Source organism: Sinocyclocheilus anshuiensis, unplaced genomic scaffold, assembly GCF_001515605.1.
Source record: "Sinocyclocheilus anshuiensis isolate Anshui unplaced genomic scaffold, SAMN03320099.WGS_v1.1 scaffold439, whole genome shotgun sequence".
Taxonomy (NCBI): domain Eukaryota; kingdom Metazoa; phylum Chordata; class Actinopteri; order Cypriniformes; family Cyprinidae; genus Sinocyclocheilus; species Sinocyclocheilus anshuiensis.
This window is the reverse complement of record NW_015552572.1, coordinates 51,127-67,570: the sequence shown is the minus strand read 5'-3', so window position 1 is coordinate 67,570 and position 16,444 is coordinate 51,127. Positions and strand designations below refer to the sequence as shown.

Below are 16,444 nucleotides of genomic sequence, written 5' to 3'. Positions count from 1 at the left end.
TAATCCACTGGCATCGTCACCATCTCCGGCTCCGCCGCCATCACCACCCATCCCCTCCTCCATCCCAACCAGCACTTCTTCGCCTACCATCATCGCTAGTCCCATGGCCCGACCGGTGCCCTACTCTGGTTCAGCGGAGCAGTGCAACGGATTTCTCCTCCATTGTAATCTCACATTTGAAATGCAACCGCACTCATATCCCACTGACACCTCAAAAATTGCCTTTATTATCTCCCTGCTAACAGGACCTGCACTGCAATGGGCGGAAACGATCTGGGCTCAGGCCAGCCCCGTCATTCAAGATCTGCAGAACTTCCTGGTGCATTTTCGCGAGGTGTTTGGAAGGACAGACGGAGATGCCGCTGTGGGAGAGCAACTCTATCATTTACAACAGGGTACCATGTCAATTGCCGAATACTCGCTGAAGCTCCAAACTCTCGCTGCGGCAAGTGGATGGAATGAGAGATCGCTGCTGACTACCTACCGACAGGGGCTGGAGCCACAGCTCCGGTTACAGCTCGCGGCATACAATGACTCATTTGGATTGGAAAAATTCATTCAGCTATCCATCCGATGCTCCAGCCGCATGCAGTCCTGTCTAGCAGCGATATCAGTCCACGCCACAACCTCCTGCTCAAGTTACAAGCTACCGCCACGGAAACCGTTTACCAAGTTCAGTCAATAACTGGAACACCACTATGCCGTAGGCATGTCCGCTATCGCGTGGGGCCCCTCACTCTTCGTCTGGGCCTACTTCATTCTGAGGACATTCATCTTTTGGTTCTGGAGGGCTCTACGGCTGACATCATCTTAGGGCGCCCGTGGTTGGTAAAGCACAATCCCATTCTGTCCTGGAAGACGGGAGAAGTTCTGAGGTGGGGCAAGGATTGCTTCCCAGACTGCTTCCCTGTGACTCCATCACCATCCAAGAAACTCCCAGAAGTCCTCCCAGTAAATTCAACCTCCATTGAGAGTCCCGTCGAGAAGCAATCCATAGACATTCCAGCCTGCTATGCCCCCTTTAGAGACGTGTTTTGCCAGAAACAGGCATCCCGCTTACCACCACACTGCTTCTTCTTCGTGGCCAAGAAGGACGGAGGCTTGAGGCCCTGTATAGATTATGAGCACTAAATAACATAACCATCAAGTTCCGATATCCTCTAACCCCTCGTCCCTAATGCCCTCGAACATCTCCGGGGGGCTACCCTCTTTACCAAGTTGGACCTCCGCAGTGCCTACAACCTCATCCGGATACGTGAGGGGGATGAATGGAAGACTGCATTTGTGACTCCTACTGGCCACTACGAGTATCTGGTCATGCCCTATGGACTTGCCAACGCCCCCTCCGTATTCCAGGACTTCATGCATGAGGTGCTCCGGGAGGTTCTCCATTGATTCGTAATTGTCTACATAGATGACATCCTCATCTACTCCCGGAGCCAGGCCGAACATCGCCAGCACATTGCGGAGGTCCTCCAACGCCTGAGAGAACATCACCTATTCCTCAAGGCTGAAAAGTGCATCTTCCACCAACCCACGGTACAATTCTTGGGATATAACATTGATCATACCGGTATCCAGATGGACGAGGGGAAGGTGGAAGCCATAACCTCCTGGCCAGAACCCACTACTATCAAGGAGCTCTAACGATTCCTCGGATTTGCCAACTTCTACCGTCACTTCATTCTAGACTACAGCAGGATCACCAGCCCCCTCACCAACCTACTCTGAGGGAAACCCAAGTCTCTGTCCTGGACACCCGCGGCCTTAGAAGCTTTCTCCTCCCTCAAGAGAGCCTTCACTAGCGCCCCACTCCTAGTCCATCCAGATCCCGACCTCCCATTCGTCGTGGAAGTCGACGCCTCCACTACTGGAGTGGGGGCAGTGTTATCCCAGCAGCAGGGGAACCCAGCCCGACTCCACCCATGTGCCTTCTTCTCGAGGAAGCTCAGCCCGGCGGAGGTTAATTATGACATCGGCAACAGGGAACTACTAGCCATCAAGCTGGCCGTAGAGGAGTGGAGGCATTGGCTGTAAGGGGCAGCCCATCCATTCACCGTGCTGACCGATCATAAAAACCTCCAGTATCTTCGTGAGGCTAAACGTCTAAATCCCCGCCAAGCACGATGGGCGTTATTCTTTACCAGGTTCAACTTTACCGTTACGTATCGCCCTGGTCCCAAAAATGTCAAGGCAGACGCCTTGTCACGCATTCATAGTCCTGTGGAAGGCCCAGAAGAACCGGAAAGTATCATCCCACCAAGGATGATCGTCAGTCCGATTGAATGGAGTGCCCCTTCAGTGGCCTCAAACACGGCTCCCCACAATCTGCCGGGCTGTCCTTCTGGATGCCAGTATGTACCACGAACCCAACGCACCCCGCTGATTCACTCTGCTCACTCCTCCCGAGGCACTGGCAATCCAGGGGCCAACAACACCCTCTCGCTGCTACGAGAGCGCTTCTGGTGGCCCAACATGGCAAGGGACGTGAGAAGGTTCGTGCAAGGATGTCCAGACTGTGCCATGTCCAAAAGCCCGCGCCACTTACCATCGGGCAAACTCGTCCCTCTACGAGTGCCGAATCGCCCCTGGTCACACCTAGGAGTAGATTTTGTCACGGACCTACCACCCTCTGAAGGTAACACATGCATCCTGGTAATAGTTGATCGATTCTACAAACGACTCACTCACCATCCCATCCTCTGGACCCTACCCCTGTACTCTCTGTGACCAAATAAACCAGTTTTATATATACTAACCTGTTGCGTCAGACCTCTTCCGTTACAGATTCCTAAATGCATCTACTTCCGGAAGGCCAAATAAAGTGCTTTTGCTTTCGCACTGAAACAACAGTGTCTCCCTGACATGCTGCATCAACACGACTGCTGTTCCTGAAACCACGCTTCTTTCTTTGCGTGAACATTTGGGCGCATTATGCAAATCTTCCCACATCGTGACGTAGATATGTGGGGGCATGTTTAAACGAGGCGTTTTAGGTAGGCGTGGCTGACTCTTAACTTTTATAAAGAATATCTCTTTGGATTTGAAACTTTAGTCTTTGCAACTTTACAGATCTTCTTTATGCACCAAGAGCTTGTAACACTCCAAAGATAAACGAAAAAATTTAATCGCACCATATGACCCCTTTAAGGAAATGAAGAAGACATTTTTTGACAGCACAGAAAGCAGTTTCAGAAAGTTTAATGTTTGTTTGTTAATTGCATTGTTATTATTTTCTGCTCTAGATTCACCAGATGTTCATATCGTTGCTAGAAAAGCTCCTGATGATCACAGTAAGCTGGTTCTGATCTGTCTGGCCACTGGTTTCTACCCCAGAGATATTGAGATGAACATCAGATTGAACAGAATTAACATTGAGAGCCAAACATCATCTGGAATCAGACCAAATGCTGATGGATCCTTTCAGCTCAGATCCAGTGTGAAGGTCGACAGAAAGCACAAAGGATCTTATGACTGTTTTGTCATTCACAGCAGCCGGACAGAACCAGTTTCAGAAGAATGGGGTAAATATCATCATAAATACAGTCTCTCACATATTTGTAACAGGAGAACATGATAATAATGAAATAGATTATTGTTGCTGGTCACAAACAATTACGTTTAAAGTGCCTTAATGCATTTTGATAGTTTATAATGTTTATAAAAAAAAAAAACAGTTATTAGAAAATGTGATTTTATTTATTATTATCATTCTGCAGATGGAAAATGTCTTAACTGTGAACCAGATTCTCCGCAGGCTGTTACAGCAGGAGTAGCAGTGGCAGCCGCATTTCTAGTTGTTCTCATTGTGATTGGTTACTTCATCTACAAAAAGAGATCATCAAATGGTGAGTTATAAATATTCAGCACGATCACTGTTGCATTAAACCGCTAAATATCCTTGTTTTATAGACATTTTAATATGTATGAAGAAAGGATGGTCAAATAAAACAAAAACAAAATAGAGATTTTGATGATGATTTTATTTGATGGATATTAGATTATAACAAATGAATGAGAAGTGTGACGTCAGTGCAGCTTGACATAAACATTAATGAGAACATGATATCTGTATATGTTAGAGATGAGGTTTTGATCATATGTTTTATCTTTTCTAGGTCTGTGAAGTTACCAGTGGGATATATAAGATGAGAAGTTATGATTTTACATTTATCTTTAATCATTTAGCAGACGCTTTTATCCAATGCAACTTACAAATGAGGACAATAGAAGCAATCAAAACCAACAAAAGAGCAATAACGTGTAAGTGCTGTGACAAGTCTCAGTCAGTCTAACGCAACTTTTTTTATAATGAAGAAAAAGAAAACAAGTAGATAGAATAGAAAAAGAATAGGGAACACTAGTGTTAAAGAGACTATTTTTATTATTATTTATATATATATATATATAGAGAGAGAGTATTTTTATGATGTCGACACATATTATCCTCCTCCACACATACGTGTCTCCACACCACGTTCACTGTCTGTCTTTGTGTGAAGAGAGTAGGAAAACTCAAATCCAAATTCAGTCCAAACTGCAGGTGCATTAATGTCATGTGTTTTGATCAAGGGCTCAGGAGTGATGAACTGGGGTGTGAACAGGTTAATGAGCACTGATTAGAAATTAAATATATATTTTTTAATTTTGGTGCATTCTAAAGAGAAATAGTATCCCTACATTCCATTTTGCAAGAAAAAAAAGTTTGTTTTTGTTTTTCACTGTAATCAGAATATTGCATGACAGACTTCACTTATTATCTTTTTTTATGCTCATACTTTTTGTTTTCACATTTGAGAGTTTCTTGAAACCATACCATAAAATGTGTAACATGAAAAATAGTTCTCTCTGGTGAACAGACATGGTCAATTATGAAACAGTGTATAATAGCTTATAGTATTAATGCTTCTGACCAAACTGATTACTGTACAACTGAATTCATTAAGCTGCTTTTTCAAAGCAAATGAAGAAATTCACGCTCAACTGTTTCTGGTCTCTGAGATGTATTCACAGTTGTTGTAGTCTATATCTTGTGTTGTTTGTTATTTTCTTAAAGGTGAAGTGTGTGATTTCTGCAGCACTGGAAAAATAATGACTTTCAAACAAATACCTGTAGTCCCGCCCCCAAACTCATGCCATTGGTACAAAGTCAAACTACCAATGACTTCTAGTGTACTGCATATTAAAATAAGTGAAATTATCCCTTATCTTAAGCTATTTTTATTTAGAGTGCTATGTGCATTTTCTGATAAATCACCTCCTCGTGACATAACTGCATCTCATTGCTCAGGAAAACTGTTCAGAGCTCATAATAATTTGCTCATATATTTGTTTTATAATGACAAAAAAAGCAAGCACACACAAAGATGCCAAGGTGCAAAGTACTGAAGAATTATATTTAAAACATAACTTTTATATATGGATTTTTTTTGAAGAGCTACTATATAAGGATCAGATTTACAGCATTATTGATTTTTTTTTTTTTCAGATAGTGAAGAGGGAATTATTATTCTGACATTTTATACTTTAATTTCATAAAATCAGTTCCCTTTTATTGTATATGTTGATGTCCATTGTCTGTATACATGGAATCCACATTAGTAAAGCATTGAATCTATGACTCGTGTCTAATCAAAGCTTGATTTTGAGTCAATCTTAAATGACAGTATGTACTGTACAGTGCTGTTTGGACAATGTGTTTTGTTCAGTGTGCAATATCAGAAATAAATGTCTTGAGCGTGAGTGTATGTTTATGTACTGGACATGCTGGAACATGATATGCATGGTAGAAAGATCCTCACTGATTTACAACTCATATGAATGCTCTGAAAACATCTATGAAAAAAAAAAAGCAAAACAATGTACAATTAATAACTGAAATAATCATCACACAGCAGCTGTAAAGTACAAAGTAGCTGTGTATTTTGTGTTGTTACTTATTATCTTAAATTTCACCAAACAGGACTGCAAGTGCTACAGTCTTCAGGCATTCAAGCAATTAATTTTTGTTGACTGTGAAAATGAATATACAAGAATGTATATTATATAAAAACAAAAAAAAAGATTTTTAGCTTTTGTCATTGGTACTTGAATGAAACATGTTTCTGATAAACCTTCTCTTCAGGTCCATTTCAGTTCATAACGTAAAGTAATGCTCTCGAGTTGTAGCTTGTATGTACTAGACAGTGTTTCAAACTTTATATTATATGCACTTCTCGTGTTTATTGCCTTAGGACAAATCACTTGTATTTCTCTCTATTGACAGTGTTCGATTTCACTTTTCCCACAACATAATGTGTCATAGGAATGAAGACTTTTTATTTGTCACATACATGGTTATATAGAGATTATATGACCAGCAGTGAAATGTAAGTGTATATATACTGTATGTGTGTGTGTGTGTGTATGTGTATGTGTGTGTGTGTGTGTGTGTGTGTGTGTGTGTGTGTGTGTGTGTGAGACAGTAGAAATGTATGTGAAAGGAGAATGTAAGTGTGTGAGACTGGCAGAATGAATTATGGCTTATACGGCCCCTCATATATATATACACACACACACACACACACACACACACACAGAGAGAGAGAGAGAGAGAGAGAGAGAATACCAGAAAATATGAGTTTGACACAATTTGACAATTTCTGGTTGTAATAAACAAAATTAACAGTCTACGTCCATGTCTTGGTTAAACTTGCTTAACAGGATAAAATGTCTTAAAATATCTTAAATTAAATTTCCTTAATCTTATTTGTTTTGAGATGTTTATTAGGTAACAGCCAAACCTTTCTCACCTAATAGCTCCAAAAAGGAAATTATATATGGTTTGTTAAAGATCATTATTTTGTGTATTTGGTGTAAAGGGTGTTGAGCGCGAGTGGGCTGAGTGCTGAGTGCTGTGAGCGTGTGCGTGGTGAGTGAATGAGTGATTTCTGTCGTCTTTTTCTTCTTTGTGATTTTTGTTGTTAGTGTTATTTTTGTTATAGTTTTGGGCCGTGTGCTACCGGTTGCTTACCGGAGTAAGCAGGACGGCCCCGGTTACTCGAGTTTTGTCTACACTCACGCGGCGCCATGCGGTTAAGATCTGCCTGGCGATTGGTGAGGTTGTAGGACATGGATGTATTTTATCAGCATCTAGGATGAATAGCGCTACAGTGATTTTTCTGAATAGCGTTGAAAAGGTGAATGAAGTAGTTGAGAAGGGAATTGTGATTGATGGTGAGTTTGTTTCTGTTCTTCCCCTCTCGTTGCCTTCGAAAAGAGTCACCTTATCTAATGTTCCCCCCTTTCTCAGTGACGAGATAATAACAACAGCTCTATCACGATATGGAAAATTGATTTCACCAATAAAAAAGATCCCGATTAGCGCGACATCTCCTCTGTTGAAACATATTGTGTCTTTTAGGAGATTTGCATATATGATTGTTCAGGATGATGAGGAATTGGATCTTTCACTTAGTTTTAAAGTTGACGATTTTGATTATGTCATTTTTGTGACAACTGCTAAAACAAAGTGCTTTGGTTGTAAAAAAACAGGACATTTGATTCGTAATTGCCCAGAAAAGGGAGTCACTGAGAAAGGGGATGATGGTTCCTATCCAAGCACAAGTAAAGCTAGTGTGGATTTACGGAGTGCAGGTGTACAGGATGAATCCAGCAGAGAGACGGAAATGGTTACTTGTGACAAGACACCTAGAGTGGAGGTTGTCGGGACAGGAATGGACTCAGAAAAGGGTGGAGAAAATGATATGGCTGAAACTGCAGTAGGCCTATTGGATGAAAAACTTTCAAAAATTTCTGAAAAAGAAAGAGAATGTGGTACTACTGGAAAAGATGATACACAGGTTGTACAGAAAAGAAGTGAAATTGATTGCGTGGATTTAGAGATAGAGACAGAAGCAGAGAGTTTCAAAATGCCTCAAAAAAGAAAAATGAGTGACAAGTCTCTCCAGGAGTGAAAATTTCTCTTTCATTTTTGACATGGGAGATTGAATTAAGGCTGTTGCAGTTGTTGTCTTCTTTTGGATGTCTTTTACAGGAGAAGAGTTTGTATTTGTATCTTTATGATCCTGCATGAAACTTGTATTAAGATGTGCCTGCTGTTTAATTTGTATAAAGGCAACTGTAAATGCTTGGAGGGCAGGCTTCGAGCCTTGGATCATGACAGTGCCGTTGTCATGATCCAAGTCAGTGTCATCCATCCATCCAAGTCATCCATCAAAGTCAGTCTATTGACTGTTCAAATGCGGAGTTTTGCGCATCGACATGTATATCTGTGTATACACTATCATGTATACATGTATACCGTATATCTGTGTATTTGGGGCATTCTGTTAGGAAGTGCAGTTCTATGGAACAAAGTCTTCATATTGTATTTGCTTGTCGGAAAAACTCATTTTACCACAGAAAGTGTCAGCTGGGTGGAATATTTAAGGTAGCCTATACTTTATGTTGGATTTATCACTTCCTTTTAATCTGAGGGCCAATAGTATTACGGCCCGCCTTCATTTTTAACTTTTCCGACCAATTAAAGACGTCTCGGCACTTTGACCTGCAGTGACGCACACTTGCAGAATTAAAGCACAACCAGAGATGCGTTCAGAGCGCGCGGCTATAATGGCCAAATGGTTCGCATGCTCTCTTCTCTTTATAGGCGTAGTAAGGCTTTGGCTTATTTCTCACCTTTGTCTAAGCGATGGGTATCAAGGCAAACTAGGTAAGTTCATTTATTTACTTCTGATCCGCAGCAGAGAAGCGGTTATATCTATTTAAAATACTCATTACGCGGTTTTATAATAAACCTGAAATATGTTTACACTTTTCGTAATAAAATAACAGGGCTCTAATGTAGCGCTGCATTGCTTTGTCAACCGAACTAAAATCGAAGGGCTTCGATTATTTAAAGCGAAACGCGCACTTTCATCTTGTGATGTGGTCGCTGTTTTCCGCGGCTCGGTTCACAGTGAACTCAATCTTTGCCTGTGCACTGTGCAGTGAGTTTAAAGTGCGTTTGGGAACAACCGGATAGTTGACAAAACTGGAATAGTTTCATCTGAACCTGATATAATTCTAAGCTATTAATCTAAGCTTTTTTTGCGCAGGCTTGTTTTATACAAAAAAAAAAAAAGAATCAAAATTAAGCAAGTTTAAGCTTGAAACAAGACCAAAAATCTGGGGGGGTATTGCAAGGGGAAAAGTCTAGATATTTATACTGTTGATATTGCTATATTAACTATATTAACTAGGCTGTTATATGTATACTGGAAAAAAAGCCTAGAATATCATGCACTTTCACAACAAAATACACTTTTTTTTTCTTTATTTAATAATAATAATTAAAAAAAAACTCTTTGTTCTCTTTCTCTGTATCATTGTTTCTACACTGGTGTTTTTTTTCAACTAACTTTTTTATTTATACCAAACAAGGCCATATCTAGAACATTAGGGGGGACTATTGTTTTGAGGAAAATATTAAGACCACACCACTATGGTAATGGTAAAGGAACTAAATAAATAATACGATTTTTGGTAAAGTAATCAATCTGAACTGCAAATAATATTTTTATTTTAAAATATGCACCCATTCAATTTTAGTTGTATTCCTAATATGTTGAAGACGCAAGACAGAAAATGCTGTTGTCTTCACAATAATTATGAATTACATGAATCACGTAAATGACAGCCCAACTTTCAATTCAAAACGGCGGAATTTGACAAAAGAAAAAAAAAAGGCGAATACTTGATATACAGTCGAGCCGGCTGTTGCTCAGCCCACCCCTGCCCATGTCTGGAGCCGGCCCTGATAGAATCTCTTATAATTGTTATGGTTTCTCTTTTTTTTGCAATTGCATTGCGGTCTATAGAGCTATAGTTTTTATGCACTTTCCTTTATTTTAGTATGGGGGGCCGTTCACAGGGGGGTGGCCCGGTGGCTACCCCATCACTCCAGCACAAAGCGGTCTGTTCCCGCTCCGGTAAAACCCGCTGATTCCGCTCATACGCTCCGTTTTCCCGTCGCTCCGCAGCATCACTCACAATCGGTGTGCCCCTCTCTGGAGACCACAGTCCCATTAACAGGTAGATGCTTTACAATCCACATTACAGTCAGTGGATGAGTCGCTGAATTAGTCATTTGGTAGTTTGTTTTTGTATTTCTGTCGGTAATCATTTGCTCTCGGCCTTCTAAAAGCGATAACAACAAAATATCCACGTTCTTAGAACTAGTCTAATCAAATTGTTGTACCCGATCAGATCTAATATAAATAACACAACATTTTACAACACAACAAATCACACTTTGTAGACAAAAAAAAATGCATTCGCAAAAAAGAAGACAGAGACAGAGAGAAAGAGCGAAGGGAGGCTGCTGAAGGCAGTTCAACATTGCAAACATAAATACAAAGCTCCAGCAAGCCAGCAGCTAAATCATCTATGTATCTGTATCTATGCAAAGGGTTCTAAAAGTATGGCTTCTTATAAAAAAAGTGTTCCCATGGCTCAGTTTGCCCCGGGGTAGGGGTAAGTTGACCCGAGTCGAGTCAGTGGATAAGATGCACCATCTGGGTGTAAAATGACCATCTATCTGGCCAAATCTGATTCAAACCCATGTGAAATAAATAATAATTTAAAAACTAATTTAATAATTTCCTTTTACAAACAGTATATATAGAACATAAAGTTAACTTTAACAACATAAAACCAACCAAATGAAGTTTACATTTTAATATTTAATTGTTTGCATTTCTGAAACACCAAAGTTGTAGCCTTCCTAAAACAGACTAAACAGAGAGTTTGTTGGCCATTAGGGACTACAGGTGGAAATATATATCTGATTATAATGCGATGAAAAGCATTTTCTGGTTCTTATCAGGATTTGGTGCACTTGTACACTGTCCCTATCAAATAAACTACAAATAATATATCATAAACTAAACCAGTAATATCACATTAAAATACCAGTTTATAATTCAGAGATTTAACTTAAATACAGTGCCTTATGGTGGGGTAACGCCAAAGTTGTAGCCTTCCTAAATACAGACTAAACAGAGAGTTTGTTGGCCATTAGTGACTACAGGTGGAAAAATATATCTGATTATAATGTGATGAAAAGCATTTTCTGGTTCTTATCAGAGAAGGGTTTGGTGCACTTGTACTCTGTCCCTATCAAATCAACTATAAATAATATGTATATATGATAAACCAGTAATATCACATTAAAACACCAGTTTATAATTCAGATATTTAACTTAACTACAGTGCCTTATCGTGGGGTAGTTAAAGGGGTCATATGATGCTAAAAATAACATTATTTTGTGTATTTGGTGTAATGAAATGTGTTTGACGTAGGTATGTTGGGGCGTGTTAGAACGAGCCGTTTTAGGTAGGTGTGGCTGACTCTTAACTTTTATAAAGAATATCTCTTTGGATTTGAGACTTTAGTCTTTGCAACTTTACAGGACTTCTTTATGCACCAAGAGCTTGTAACACTCCAAAGAGAAAGGAAAAATTTTAATCGCATCATGACCCCTTTAAAACGCTGACTCAATTTACCCCACAACATTTGGCTCACTTCGCCCCGTAGCTGGCATTTTGAAAAAAAAATAGCTACTGTTTCTTACCAGTTCAGGCTAATATTTAGCTAACTGATTTGCATGGTTTTATATGTTGCTACATCACCTATATGTATCATAAATATTTTTAGACCTGGATAAATTTGCTTTGATGTAACAACCATTACATCTGTTATGCTAAAATTTTACTTTGACAAGCTTTTAAAGTAAATGGGTGCCTTCCATTCCCCCCATGTGTTTCTCCTTTTCACAGTCTGGCAGAAATTATGAGTGATTCCAAAATACATGGTCACATGACAGTAAAAGGGTACAGTTGCCCAGATAAGATACAGGGGGTGGGTCAACTTACCCCACGCTCCCCTACTTCCATTGAAGATGAGGCAGAAGCAGGCTCAGAGAGTGAGGGAGAACCCACTCTTATCAAAACATCTGCAATAAGTCTGAAATTATTACAGAGTGTGCTGTCTTCTCTTTTAATTTTATATTTGTAACAACTGGATATTTTGTATTAACAAGCACCCACCTTACCTAGTGCCCCTTTTTTTGGTTTGGGCCACTGCCCCTAATGTTCAACTAATGGTTTTACTGTGCTTGAGAAATAAAGTCTGTTTTGAAGTCATGTCAAACTATATTTATAGAGCCCATCTGCAGTTGACCAAAAGTGCTTTACAATAAGAAATATAGTGGAACAGAAAATGCATGCATGCATACTGCAGTGCAGCCCGTCCCTTGAAATGACTGTATAGTACGTAGTAAAATTACAGCTAACATATAATTGAAATGTGTAAGGCTCTATTATCTAAACCAAATCAAAATGCAACAACCAACTAACAGATGGAACTAATCATAAGAACAGACACAGAAAGCACATGATGATCAGATGAGGGAACAGGAACTGGAAACTATTTTCAAGTTAAGTGTTTTAGTTCTCTTTATGTTGTTTGTTTACTTTTTGTTTAATAGACATGAAAACATGAACGTAAAAGCGTGAAGAACCTAAAACAGAAGTGACAATGCCACTTGACACTTATTCCCCCAGTGAGCCTTCTCGCACAGACATTGTGCAAGGTCAGGGAGGACGAGGAGCAGCTTCTCTTGGTAGCGCCCTATTGGCCCAGTCGAGCGAGATCCCAATTCGTCAGTCACGACTGACGTAACGTCTCCGTTCCCTCCTTCAGGGAACGAGGGTTACACAAGTAACCTAGACGTTTTACTTACAAAGACTGTGGCCGTTTCAAATGACTTAAAGATTTTTATGAGTTTCTGTCCCGTTAAAAGATGTTTTTATTGTTTGTGTTTATGTTCCTCAGAGAGACATTACCTGCACTACATGTTTACAGCCCTGACCAAAGAAGATGTATTACCTGAGTACAGTGCTGTGGGTGTGGTTGATGACAGACGGATCTCAGATGACAGTAAGGAAGTTCCAGAATCGATAAGACTGATTCTGAATACATATGACGAGACTGATGCTCTTGTACAGCTATGTGTCTCTAGTTACTGGTACAATGATCAGCTATACACTCTCTCGAACTGCACACAGTGTTCTGGTGAGTTTCATGCTTTTTCTCTTATCAGTCATCAGACCTGTTATGAAATTGTGTGTACGTCTTACTAGCTTCTCATCACTGTTATTCTGCGATTTTAGAGCTCCATACATTTCGGAGAATAATTGGTTGTGAAGTGGAGAAATTTCCTGATGGAACAGTGACAAGTCTGAGAGCCTTTGATGAATATGGATTTGATGGAGAAGATTTTATGGCCTTTGATTCTGACACTCTGCAGTGGATTGTTAAAAGTCCCAAAGCCAAAGAAACCAAAAAGAAATGGGATCAGCAAACAGAACGAAACCAGTTCATCAAGAATTATGTTGAGAAATGCATGGACTGGATCTCCACATTTAACAACACGCATGAGAGTATGTTTTAATCAGATCACTTTATTTAGACTCTGTGTGTGTTTTTAGTTCAGGTATACTCTGTTATAGGGACAAAATGTTGGCAATATCCGAAATCCTTGTGGGGACTTTTTTTTTTTTTTTTGGGTCCCCATGAGGAAAATCGGCTTATAAATCGTATAGAATGAAGTTTTGTGTGAGGGGTAGGTTTAGGGGTAGATGATACAAAATAAAGTTTGTACAGTAGAAAAACCATTACGCCTATGGAATGAACACTTAAAACATGGAAACTCAACTGCTGACAAAATAACTCCAGGAGGTTGTTTCTGTACAGAGGCAGTTAATCATCATTCAGTGATAATTAAATACTAGTGATTTAAATGAAAAACTTTTGAGGACAGGTTCAGAATATTCTCATTTGAGTCTTTTAACGTTATGGCTTTGCATCTAAATCTGGCACCGTTCACAGCAAAAATAAATTTTTTGAATTGGTAAAGGTTCAAGGTTTGTGTTTCAGTTGCACCGAGAAGAAGAGAGGTGTGGACCTAATTGCAGCAGTTTATTTGAAACACAAGTGAAAAAAATCCAAATATAAAACCGAGACTCGAACAGGGATGACAAAGTCCAACCAAGAAACCAAACAGCAATGACAATGAAAAAATGCCACGGCTTCACAAAAGAGATGCAAGGACAACGACCAACAAATGAAGACCGAATATATACACTTATATATACACCGGCTAACAACGAACAGGTGGGGGTAATGAGTTACTATGGTAACTAAGGAAACAAAGGCAAACAGAACCTAAAGCACAGGAAATGAAGACAAGAAACAGCAAGACAACAGAATATCAAAATAAGGGTTCTTGAACAAAACACAGGGGAAGTCGTGACAGTTTGCTTCATACATGCAGGAGTTTTCTCTACACGTTTGCATCAGGAAATCTGATGCTTCATGCATATCAAAGAATGTTCATCTGGATTGCATCTGGACTCATTGGATTGTCAGATTGCATGTCATCTTATCAAATATCTAGTAACTATAGGAGATACCATTAGAGAGAGAATTTAAAAAAGGCCAAAATAAATTATACTCATGTCTTTCAGAATGCATTTGACTTTTTTGCATTTTTTTGTGGAATATAACCCAATGTTTTCACTGCACAAATACCAGAATAATTTTTTGAGAATGTTTGTTTGTTAATTGCATTGCCTTTTTCTCCGGATTCACCCGATGTTTACATTTCTGCGAGGAGAGCTCCTAATGATCACTGTAAGCTGGTTCTGAGCTGTCTGGCCACTGGTTTCTACCCCAGAGATATTGAGATGTACATCAGATTGAATGAATCTGTTCTTGACAACCAAACATATTCTGGAATCAGACCAAATGCTAATGAAACATTTCAGATGAACACCAGTGTAGAGATCGACATAAACTATAAAGGATCTTATGACTGTTTTGTCATTCACAGCAGTCTGACAGAACCAGTTTCAGAAGAATGGGGTAAATATCACCATAAACACAGTCACTTTTTGTAGCAGTCATATTTGTAGCATTTAATAATGCTGAAGTGGATTAATGTTGCTGGTCACAAACAATTACAGTATAGTGCCTCAACTCAAGAGTTTTTTTTATTATTTTTTATTTTCATTCTACAGATGGAAAATGTTCTACATTTGAAACAGAATCTCAGTGGTCTGTTATAGCAGTAGTAACAGTTTTAGTTTTAGTTCTAGCTGTAGTTTCAGTTCTAGCTCTCATTGGGATTCTTTGGCGGTGCCGCAGCAAAAAGAAAGGATCGAATGGTGAGCTATAAATATTCAGCATGATCATTCTAGCTTTAAAGCTCTTGTTTTTAAATATCCTTGTTTAAAGACATTTTAAAATCTATGGACAGTATTTGATGGTAGAAATGTGTGAACATGGTGATAGAGATTTTGATGATGGTGAGATTTTTTTTTTCTTCATTATTTTGATTTCATTTGATACAGACTACAAGATACGGTTATCCATAATATTTATCAAACAAATGTGAAGTGTGAATAAATATATGTAAAATTAATCCTATTTACAAGAACATTATATCGGTTTTAATACTGTACAATCTTTCATAGCTCTGGGGAGAAATCGTGCTGATTATGGTGCAGTGAGTGAGCAGATACCGATGACCAGTGCGTGCTGATGTCTGGTCAAGAGATCAGTGTTGATGAATCTACAGACTAGACTGGTGTTACGTCCCAGGACGTATTTCTTATGTTTAATTCTCTGTTGGATGTGTGTGGTCACCATTTATTTCTTTTTGTGTGTGCAATATGGTTGTACTTTGTTTTTTGTTGTACTCTCTCTCTGTCATTTCTTCAGCCAGGTATGGACATCAGCTGTGTCTTATTAAAATCAAGTTTTTGGGGTAACCTGATTGGCTGACGAGATGGGAGCTGGTGGATAAAGCTGAGGTGGAAACTCGGGAAGCTGAGTCTTTCCTCCTGTGATTGTTGAGCTTGTGTGTTTGTAGACTGATGTGAGAGCCCGCAGTCTTGAATTTGTACTACTAAGTGTTTATTTTGTTAACTAAATGCTGATCTGTTTATAATTTAACTCTGTTGAAACTTCTCTCTTTTTTGTTGTTGGAAGTAGTAGAGAGGTGGATGCCCTTTTCTTTGCTTAAACATGTTTTCTCCTGTTTTTGGTTAGATGGGGAGTGAGGTAAAAGCTATGTTTATTTATTTATTTTTTTTTGTAAGGTAAGGTTGTTCCTCTCACATTTAGTCTTCCTTTTGTTTGTTGTTTTGGCCTGGTCCCCTCTCGAAATGTTCTTGCTTCCTTTTTAAATGAGACTCAATAAATGAACTGATGCATATCAAGTTTGTGTGGTGCTTGTTGGCTGGGACAGGAGTGAAGATCTCCAAGGGTTTTTTTTTTTCTTCTTTCTTTTCAACCTCTAGATGGGATCTAACACTGTGGTGTGAACAGGTTTTTCAT

At 39.4% G+C, this 16,444-nt stretch overlaps 2 protein-coding genes across 2 annotated transcripts in view; both read left to right on the top strand.

The window, feature by feature from the left end:
• Window positions 1–4,241, top strand: part of LOC107665093 (H-2 class I histocompatibility antigen, D-K alpha chain-like) — an 8,659-nt gene extending 4,418 nt beyond the window's left edge. Inside the window, exons 4-6 of the mRNA XM_016455845.1 lie at window positions 3,246–3,524; window positions 3,720–3,848; window positions 4,119–4,241. Coding sequence (XP_016311331.1) covers window positions 3,246–3,524; window positions 3,720–3,848; window positions 4,119–4,126 — 416 coding nt within the window. The 3' untranslated portion in view covers window positions 4,127–4,241. The remainder of the gene's footprint in view (window positions 1–3,245; window positions 3,525–3,719; window positions 3,849–4,118) is intronic.
• Window positions 4,242–7,415: 3,174 nt separating this feature from the next.
• LOC107665083 (major histocompatibility complex class I-related gene protein-like) lies at window positions 7,416–15,686 on the top strand. Its single transcript, XM_016455837.1, has 6 exons — window positions 7,416–7,857; window positions 12,878–13,117; window positions 13,216–13,485; window positions 14,684–14,968; window positions 15,124–15,270; window positions 15,580–15,686. Exons 1-6 carry the CDS (start codon window positions 7,416–7,418, stop codon window positions 15,645–15,647), a joined length of 1,452 nt encoding a protein of 483 aa, XP_016311323.1. The 3' UTR covers window positions 15,648–15,686.
• The last annotated feature ends 758 nt before the right edge of the window (window positions 15,687–16,444 follow it).